This window comes from Tupaia chinensis, unplaced genomic scaffold, assembly GCF_000334495.1.
Source record: "Tupaia chinensis unplaced genomic scaffold, TupChi_1.0 Scaffold000418_1, whole genome shotgun sequence".
Lineage (NCBI taxonomy): Eukaryota > Metazoa > Chordata > Mammalia > Scandentia > Tupaiidae > Tupaia > Tupaia belangeri.
The window spans coordinates 702373-712619 of NW_006159923.1; the positions used below are offsets into that span (position 1 = coordinate 702373).

Sequence of the window (10247 nt, forward strand, 5' to 3'; positions counted from 1 at the left end):
TGTGGAAACAACTCAACCATCCTAGGCACCCCACACTGTTCTATCCAGAAGAGAATGGTGTCCTCAACCAGGTGACAGTCCTGACAATTCCTATAGACATTCCTCACAGCTAAGGTCATCAATTCCAGGAGAAGAAAATGAGCAACCTCCACTAAAGCTTTATAGAGATCTTTTAGGACCAAGAAAACAAGAGGGGGCATAAATTGACGTGGAGTGAAAATGCAAGTACAGCAAGGCGGGACTAGGCAGCCTCTGGGAGTCACATTGTGGTTCTGCATTCCCAAAGCAAACTTAAATGTGGGGGTTTTCCCAGACAACACCCCAACCTCCAATGGCTCCCAAGGTGCTTGTCAAAAATAACCCCAACAGGCCCAGCTGCAGTGACGTGTGATGCTGAGTAGGCTGAGGCCACATGGGCCAGTTCTTTGGTTCAGTTTCCAATCCACCCTAAAATCTAGGCACAGGGGTGCACACCTGTAGTCCCAGGTACTCAGGAGGCTGAGGCAGGAGGATCACACCATAATGAAATTCTGTCTTTAAAAAAAAGTAACCTCTGGGACCAGCAGTTGGTGTGATGGCTATGTCGCTGGACTCCCATGTGGTCAACCGCGGTTCAAGTCCCGGACCTGTGGCTTAAACTCACACCGGGTGCAATGTGCATGCATGCCCAAGATCCCGAGAGGAGAATGGAGGAGGAGGGATTGCAGCATGGCCATCCCCACTGGGGTGTATGTGTTTGTGTGTGTGTGATTTCTTGCTTTCTGTCTCTCTCTGTCTTCCTGGTGAGCACACGCACCCTATAGCAAAAACCTCTCAAAAAAAAAAAGTAACCCCAAGTAACTAAGCTGCTCTGAGTAGGAAGCATTTCTTGAAAACGTTGAGGAGCATTCCCCTTTTGGGCCCTATTATGAATGATTTCTCCCACACTCCACAGCAAATCAGCTCTATTATCTCAGGCAGGTCACCTTCCCTGCTGGGCACACATGTCAGTGAGAGATTCAGCCTCTAAGATGGACTTGTGTTTATTTTCTTTTGTTTCCTCAAACCTTCATTGAGAATGTGCTTCGTGCCTCAGGGATTCGAAAATGAGCACCCTGTCCCTATTTTCTGGAAACTCACATTTCAGCATAGGGGAGAGGGACAGGTAAATATTGATCATTCAAAAAGTAGGATTATGCTAGGGTGAGTATGAGCTAGACTCAGATGAGAGGTCTGGGAAGGTGAGGACGACATCCTAGTGAGTTCTCCCTCTCCATATGCCCAACCACCACCTCGACGCAGACTAGAACCCCCAGCATGTGCTCCCAGTGCCTGGCGCAGACACTGTCCAGCCCACAGGCTGACGTTTCGCATGGGTAAGCTTTTACTTATCTGTCTAGTTCTGCACCCTCCCCCGCAGAGAGACCAATAAAACACTTAGTCCGATCCCCAATACACGCAGTGTTCTGGACTCCTGGATCCTCCGCTCCTGCTTCCCAAGGACCATGAGAGACGTGCTGCTGGCTCTTTCTGTGCTTTCGTTCATACCCCAAGTACTCCCAGGTAATCAGAACTGAGGCAGCTGCGAAAACGGAGGGAGAATGGAAGTCCCAATGTGCCACCACAGCCCCGCGGCCTGGGCAGCCCCACAGCGCCCACATTGAGACGATATCCCTTACAGGGTAGAACCTATGGGTGTTACAACAGACTCTATATTTCTACCCTCAGGAGAAAGGGGCAACCCTAACACCCAGAGTTGTCCTTGGTTCCATAATCCAAGGACCCAGGCCTGCCTCACTTTACTTCTCTTTCCACCTTGTGACAGCTCTTGGAAGGGATTTGCAAAGCCCACTTCCTTATGTTTTCTTGGCCCTCAACGTCTTGTGAAAGCTTGAAATGAGGTCCTTTGTGTTTTCCCATATTTAGTGAACAGAGCTGTTCTGTGGAGGATAGAACAGACTTCCCTCCTCCCTTCTCCCATGGAAGTCTAAGCTTTGAACAACCACTTGTCTTTTGAAGTATATTTAAAGTCGTGACCAGAACATCGACATTGCTGCTAAAGGGGATTGCTTTCACTTTTGTGGGACATCTTTCCAGGCACATTTCAATGTGTGATCAGTCTCACATGAAAACAAGTCTAGGGACCAGCAGTTAGCATAATGGCTATGTCGCTGGACTCCCATGTAGTCGACCGCGGTTGGCGTCCCGGACCTGGTGGCTTAAAACTCACGCCGGGCACGTGTGCATACGTGCCCAAGATCCCAAGAGGAGAATGGAGGAGAAGGGATTGCAGCATGGCCATCCCCCCGGGGGGTGATTTCTCGTTTTCTGTCTCTATCTGTCTGTCTGGCGAGCGCACGCGCTCTATAGCAAAAACCTCTCAAAAAAAAAAAAAAAAGAGTCTAAATATCTGGTTTAAAAAAAAAAGGCAAACACACTTTATGCACGGTTATGTAGTATTTTTCTTTCACTTAATAATATTTTGTGGCCATCCTCCCACGTGACCACAAAGAAAAGTTCTCATTCTTTACGGAGTTGGAAGGTTTCACTGTAGGACAAGCCAACACGTATGTATAATCATTTGGAACATTCCCTACTTTTCTAGCAACGCATCAATGCACATACTTATACGAATATGTTTACCTACAAGGAGACTCCAAAACACTTGTGGAAAATGGAATTAAAGTATGGATTCATTTTGGTGTAAAAAATTTTTCTTTAAATCCATGCACAGTTTTTTCGTAATGCACATTTTCCAAGAACTTTTGAAGACTCCTCGTATTTGGGCAGGGATTTATACAGAATGAACTCCTATATAAATGGCCAAGTTAAAGGTAAGTCTAAACTATTTTATTTCCAAAATTTTTTTTTTTTAATTTCATGAACTCCTCCCTTCTATGTCTCTTAGGAGGTTGCTAACAGAAATTGCCAGCTTTCAGGATTTGGGGTAATCTCCAGGTGCAATTCCGGATATGATCAGGGACCGTTCTGTGGGGTCCATATGGAATCAATTGTCTGCTTTGAATTCTGATGGGGTTTTTGAGACTAAGAAAGAGACAAATGTGAAAGATTTGTGAAAGCAATCCGTGGGTCATAGAAACTCAGGGTGTGTAGGAAGTGAAGGAAATATATGTTCTAGGGTTTCGAGCCTGAGGGTGCCAGTAAGCGATATAAATACGAAGCCATCCTCTTGGAAGAGTAGAAGTGCTGGGAAAAGCATGAATTCTTCATGCTTTATCTCGGATAGCCTCTACATTTAAGGAAGAAGAATAAAAATCAGAGATATTTATAGAGACCTCCTATTCTCTCATCACCAGAACATGAGGATTTTTTTAATCACCATAATCTAACATTCAGCACTACTTTTAGGAGTATAAAATCTCATGGGGCTAGCAGGTAGCATGGTGTTGTTGGATTGCCACATGGCTGACTGAGGTTCGAGTCCTAGTCCTGGCATCTTGCTTTCTCACTTTCTCTATTTCTCTCTCTGGTGAGTGCACATGCCGTACAGCAAAATTTAAAATAATGATAAGAATAATTAGTAAAATTAAATTTAAAAACTTATACTGTCATTTTCATCTACTTTTCTCTTTTTAAAATTATTTTATTTAACTTTTTATTTATTTATTTTTATTTTCATGTGACCAGATTGGGGGGAGGGTGGAGAGAGAGATAGAGAGAGAAAGTGAGAAAGCAAGCCGCCAGGTCCAGGACTCAAACTACGGTTGGCCATGTGGGAGTCCAGTGCCCTTAACCCCATGACTCCTGCCGGCCCCAATCTAGACTTACCTTATCCTGTGGTCAAAATGTAGGAAGGGCTGGGAACCAGCAGTTAGCGTAATGGCTATGTCACTGGATTCCCATGTAGTTGACCGTGGTTCGCATCCCGGACCCAGTGGCTTAGAACTCACACCAGGCGCATGTGTGTGCGTGCCCAAGATCCTGAGAGGAGAATGGAGGAGAAGAGATTGCGGAGTGACCATCCCCCCTGGGGGGTGATTTCTCGTTTTCTGTCTCTATGTCTCTCTCTGTCTGTCTGGCAAGCGCATGCACCCTATAGCGAAAACCTCTTAAAAAAAAAAAAATGTAGGAAGGGCTTCCTTTCAATGACCTGCAAGACTATGTGATCTCAATCCTCATTATATTTTCTCCAGTTACTCTCCACTTAACTTTTTCTGCACTCACCAGAGACATTTTATGTTTGTTTATTTCTTTAAGTTTAGGGATAGATCTTGCCTTTGTGCCTTTGCATTTGCCGCCTCCTCTATCCGGGACACTTTCTCCCCAGTGAGTCTCCTCACTTACTCTCTCGCTTCCTTCCCAGTAAGATCTTTTCCTACCTCTCTTTCAATCCCACACTTCCCTCCCCAGCTATGGTTTGAATGTCCCCACCAAAACTCATGTTGGAATGTACTTGTCAATGTAATGGAACTGGGAGGTGAGATCTTTAAGAGGTGATTACGTCATGAGGGTGGAATAGATTAATGCTGCTACTGCTGGAGAGAGTTAGTTATCTTGAGAATGGATTTCTTATGAAAGCGCATCCACCAATTTTCTGTCCTGCCTACCCATTTCCACCCTCTGCAGTGGGATGAGGCTCTCACCAGATGCCGGCAACGTGTTCTTGGATGTCTAGCTTTCAGAGCAGTGAGAAAAAAATTTCTTTTCTTTATAAATTACTCCATCTGTGGTCTTCTGGTATAGCAGTGAAAAAGGACTAAAAGACACCTTCTCCCTTGCTTGGTTTTTCTCCACAATGCTGACTCATCTGTGTCTGACTATTTTACATAAAGTGTCTTTTACTTTCTTCTCTTACTTATCACATTACTAATTGTTTCTGAAAATACTGTATCTTCTTTTTCTTTACTTTTATTATTATTCTTTTTATATTGCATTTAATCTTTTTTTTTTTGAGAGAGAGAGATTTTTGCCATAGGGCGCGTGCGCTCGCCAGACAGACAGAGAGAGACATAGAGACAGAAAGCAAGAAATCACCCCCCAGCGGGGGCTGGTCACGCCGCAATCCCTTCTCCTCCATTCTCCTCTCGGGATCTTGGGCACGCACGCACACGTGCCCGGTGTGAGTTTTAAGCCACCGGGTCCGAGACGCGAACCGCGGTCGACTACATGGGAGTCCAGCGACATAGCCATTACGCTAACTGCTGGTTCCCGCATTTAATCTTTTTTATATTATATTTCATTTATACCTTTACCTTTATACCTTCTCTTTTCAGCACGATTACCATGCTTATCAGTCAAGACAAAGGCATTACTCTCCACACCAGCAGCAGCAAATAGCTTTTCATTTGTTTCCAGATTATAATTGTTCTTATTTTTTTAACATACACTCACTATATACATCATTTGACTTATAAAGAGAATTAATCTAACATGAACTACTTCTCAGACTAGTCCAGTTGAGAATACTATACATGCTACAAACAGGTAATAAACCAGTTCTGTGTTCCACAAATGTCATGCTTACTTATCTCCTGCCCTCCTTCTCTGCACCCTTCCCTTCTTCCCCCTCCCCCATCCCACACTGCTTTCAGTGTCCATAATTATTTTCACTGTTTTTATGCCCGCCAGTATTTCAGTCTCTACCATAAAGTGTGGATAGTTGGTATATATTAAGTGGATACATACAATATCTTTCTTTTATAGCCTGGCTTGCTTCATTCAGCAAAAAAAAATCTTCTATATTTGACCCTTTCTATCAAATGCCAAGGTCTTGTTATTTTTTTATGGCTGAAAAGTATTCCATAAAGTATATGTGCCATACTTTTTCACTTTAATTTTTTAAATTATTTTATCGAATTTTATTGTATTTATTTATTTATTTTAATTTGACCAGAGAGGGACAGAGTGAGAGAGAGAGGGGGAAAAGGGAGAAAGTAAGAAAGCAAGCTACCTGGTCCAGGACTCGAACCGTGGTCGGCCACGTGGGAGTCCAGTGCTCTTAACCACCACACCACCTGCTAGCCCCATGTGCCATGCTTTTTCAATCCATTCATCTGTTAATGGACATTTGGGTTCGCTCTGTGTCTTCGCAATCATGAATAATGCCGCAATAAACACTAATGTACAAGTGCTTTTCGAATGAGCATTCTCCCGTCCTCTGGGTAGACACCCAAAAGTAGGATTGCTGGATCAAATGGTAGTTCTATTTGTAGATCTTTGAGGAACCTCCCTATCGTTTTCCACAGTGGCTGGACCAATTTTCATTTCCACCAACAGTGTAGCAGAGTTCCACTTTCAGCACAACTCCGCCAACACTTATCACTTTTTATATTTTTAATCTTCGCTGTTCTGACAAAGGTTCAGTGGTATCTCATTGTGGTTTTAATCTGCATCTCCCTTAAGACTATATCTTCTTGAGAGCAGAAGGTTTGGTCCGTCTTTGAATGGATATAATCTCTTACATCTTGAACACTGGGCATTCAACAAACACTTCTTGAATGAATAACCACATGGCTATTTCCACTTCTGCTCATTGCCTGTCTATATTCTTTGCCTGTTGTCCTATGGGCAGTTGTGCATTCTTACTGATATGCAGAAGGGGTTTTTTAATATAGTATTTCCTGTCAATTTTAGTCACTGGCTATGCCCTAACCTGCCATCTACTTGTCTATGAATTTTGTCCATGATCTGTCCTTCATTAAATGGAAACATTTAATTATGGTCTAATTCAATTTAATAATGTTTGCCTTCTGCATTGTGCTTGGTAGTCTTATTAAAGAAGTTTTTCTCCACTTTTGTGTCAAAAGGATTCTCTGCCATTACCTTCTTATAATGTTTGAATTTTATTTGTCACATCTAGAAGATGTTTAAGCCACAGATGGAATGCATAGAGCTACTTTTTATTTTTCTCATGGAATGAGTCGGTTTTCCCAGCAGAGTATGCTAAATAGTTTGTGCTTTCTGAGTTGATTCGTGATAGCATTGTTACTGCAAACATTCAGGCTCTCTATTCTGTTCTCATGGTCTATTTGTTCTGGTGACAATAGCATATTTGTTGTATTACTATGGCTTTACAGTACGCCAGTGTTTAGAAAAGCAAGGGTTTTTTTTTTTCTTTTCTTTTTAAAAAGTAATCTTAGCTATCACTAGTCTTTATACTTTATTATAAATTTTAAAGCAAAAGAACTAGGTTTTCAGACATTCCACTGGGATTTTTATTAGAATTACATTAAATGTATGGGTTAATTTAGGGGGACTGAATATTAAGTCATCCCATCCAACAAGATCACATCTTCTGTTAGAATTTCTTTTCTTTCTTTTTTTTTGACAGATGAACAGTTTTTTTATTCATCCTCTTCCTCCTCTTTTTGTTCCTCCTCCTGATCTTCTTCATCTTCTTTGTCCTCTTCTTCCACCTTTTTCTAGGCAACTGTGGTGGAACTTTTTGTGCCATCAAACTTGCCTTTAGACTTAGAGTCAGCAACATCATTCCCTATTCTTCTTCAGCTTCGTGGCCTTGGTGATGTGAGGCCGCTTCTCACTGTCACTTAGGTTGTTCCATACCTCACCCAACTTCTTTGCCACATCTGCAATAGCGATGCCAGGGTTAGTGAATTTGATCTCCAGGTGAAATTCTGAACAGAACAGGAAGAATCCAGATGGTGACCTTTTAAGGGCATTAGGGTCCTTTTTCTCCTTGCCTCCTTTAGTGGAGTGTGTGTGTGCTTGCCCAAAATCCCAAAATGAGACCGGAGGAGAAGGGATTGATTGCAGTGTGGCCATACCCCCTTGGGGAGTGATTTCTTGCTTTCTGTCTCTCTGTCTCTCTCAGTCTCTCTGGCAAGTGCATACACCCTCCCTCTCAAAAAAAATATATATATACTGGGACCAGCAGTTAGCGTAATGGCTATGTCGCTGGACTCCCACTAGTTGACTAAGGTTCAAGTCCTGGACCCGGCGGTTTAAACTCACGCTAGGCGCATGTGCATGTGTGCCCAAGATCCCAAGAGGAGAACGGAGAAGGGATTGCAGCGTGGCCATCCCCCCTGGGGGGTGATTTCTCGCTTTCTATCTCTCTGTCTCTCTCTGTCTTTCTAGCAAGCGTACGCACCCTATAGCGAAAACCTCTCCAAAAAAAGAGAGAAATATATAAATATAATATATATAGTATATATACATATATATTGATACACACATACATATATATATTTAGTATTTTGCATCTGTATTTACAAAGAAAATAGATCTATAATTTTCTTATTCTAAAAAACAAGATTAGACCAGCATCATAAAATGGGTCAGGTAATTTTCCTTTAATTATTTTTTAAGAAATATTTATTTTATTTTGTTATTATTATATTTTAATTTGCTATAGGGCATGTGTGCTCACCAGAGGAAGACAGAGAGAGAGAGAAAGAGGGAAAGTGAGAAAACAAGCCGCCAGGTCCAGAATTCGAACTGCAATCAGCCATGTGGGAGTCCAGTGCCTTAACCACTACACCACCTACTGGCCCCAATTTTCCTTTATTTTTAAATTTTCTATTTTCTGGAACATCTCATGTAAAACAGTATTTAAATATTTTGTAAAACTAGTAGGATTCAGGACCAGCAGATGGCATAATGGTTACCCACACGGTCGACTGTGGTTCGAGTCCCAAGTCCAGAGGCATGTGTGCATGCATGCCCAAAATCTTGAGAGGAGAATGGAGGAGAAGAAAATGTGCCATGACCATCCTCCCTATGGGGTGATTTTTTGCTTTCTCTGTCTCTCCAGTGAGTACACGAGCCCTCTAGTAAAAAATCTCTCTTAAAAAAGAAAAATAGTTGGACTCACCTTTAAAATTATCTAGGATAGTAGTAGCATTTACAACAGCCAAAAAGTGAAAGCAACCCAAATGTTCATCAGTGAATGAAAAGACACAAACGAATGGGTAAGGAAATGTGATATATACATTCAGTGAAGTATTATTCAACCTTAAAAGGAAAGGAGATTCTGACACATGTTACAACATGGATGAACCTTGAAGACATCATGCTAAGTGAAATAACTCAGTCACAAATTAAAAAGTACTTCATGATCTACTCATAGGAGGTACTTAGAGTAGTCAGCTTCATAGAGACAGAAGGTAGAATGGTGGTTGCCAAGGGCTGGAGAAAGGGGGAAAATGAGGATTTACTGTTTAATGGATACAGAGTTTCCATTTTGCAAAATGAAAAGAGTTCTGTGTATGAGTGGTGGCAATGCTAACACAAAATGAGAAGGTACTTTAAGGCCACCGAACTATACACTTAAAATAGTAAGATGATAAAATTTCTATATTATATATATCTTACCATCATTTTTTAAAGTTTGCAATAGGGCACATGCATTTGCTAAAGAAAAAAAGAGAATGAGAAATCACCCTCCCAGGGGGAATGGCCATTCCATAATCCCTTCTCCTCCATTCTCCTTTTGGGATTTTGGGCATGCACACACATGTGCCCTGCATGATTTTCAACGCTGCAGATCCAGGACTAGAACTATACAGTCAGCCATGTGGAATCCAGACGCCTTAACCATCACACCATAGACTGACCCTATTTTACCACTTTTTTTTTGTTTGGTTATTCAGGGCTGAGGCTTTTGGGAAGAAGCCTTCTATTACTATTTCAGTTTCTTAACACTTATTGATTTATTCAAGTTTGTATTTTCTTCCTATGCCATTCATGAATATTTTTAGAAATTTATCCATTTTATATAAGTTTTCAATTTAGAGTACAGTTATTAATAATGTGCATTTGTTCTTTTTAATTTGTTGTATTTTTTTATTTCACCATTTCATAATGAACTTTATTTATTTATATTATATCCTCTTTTTATGGTCTTTTTTCTCCTTTTTCTTGATCATCCTTTTTCTTATTGAGAGAGAGTTTTATTTTGCTATAGAGCACAAGCACACCCTGAAAATAGAGACAGGGAAAGTGAGAAATCACTCCCTGGGGGAATGAATAACCATGCAGTAATCCCTTTTCTTTCATTCTCCTCTTGGGATTTTCAGCATGCACACACACATACCTGGTTTGAGTTTCAAACCACCAGGTCCAGAACTCAAACCACCAGTCAGCCATGTGGGAGTCCAGCACCTTAATCACTACACCATCTGTTGGCCCCTTTCTTGATGTCTTTCTAGAGTCTTCTGCTTTTGTTATTTCTGACATCATAATTTCTGACTTCACTACCACTCTTCTTATCTAAGCTTTAATTTTAATTATTTTATTTTATTATATTTATTGTTATTATTTTGTTTCCTTTGACCAGAGAGAGAAAG

General features: G+C 41.3%; 1 protein-coding gene across 2 annotated transcripts in view; it reads left to right on the top strand.

Moving 5' to 3' along the window:
* The first annotated feature begins 1423 nt into the window (after nucleotides 1-1423).
* The window catches only part of DEFB118 (defensin beta 118), an 11816-nt gene continuing 2992 nt past the window's right edge, over nucleotides 1424-10247 (top strand). Inside the window, exon 1 of one of the 2 annotated variants that reach the window (XM_014590210.1) lies at nucleotides 1424-1542. In XM_014590210.1, the coding sequence (XP_014445696.1) occupies nucleotides 1485-1542 (58 nt within the window). In that variant the 5' untranslated portion in view covers nucleotides 1424-1484. Of the gene's footprint in view, nucleotides 1543-2717; nucleotides 2814-10247 lie in introns of those variants that run through there. The other variant, XM_006154706.1, reaches the window with a different exon arrangement.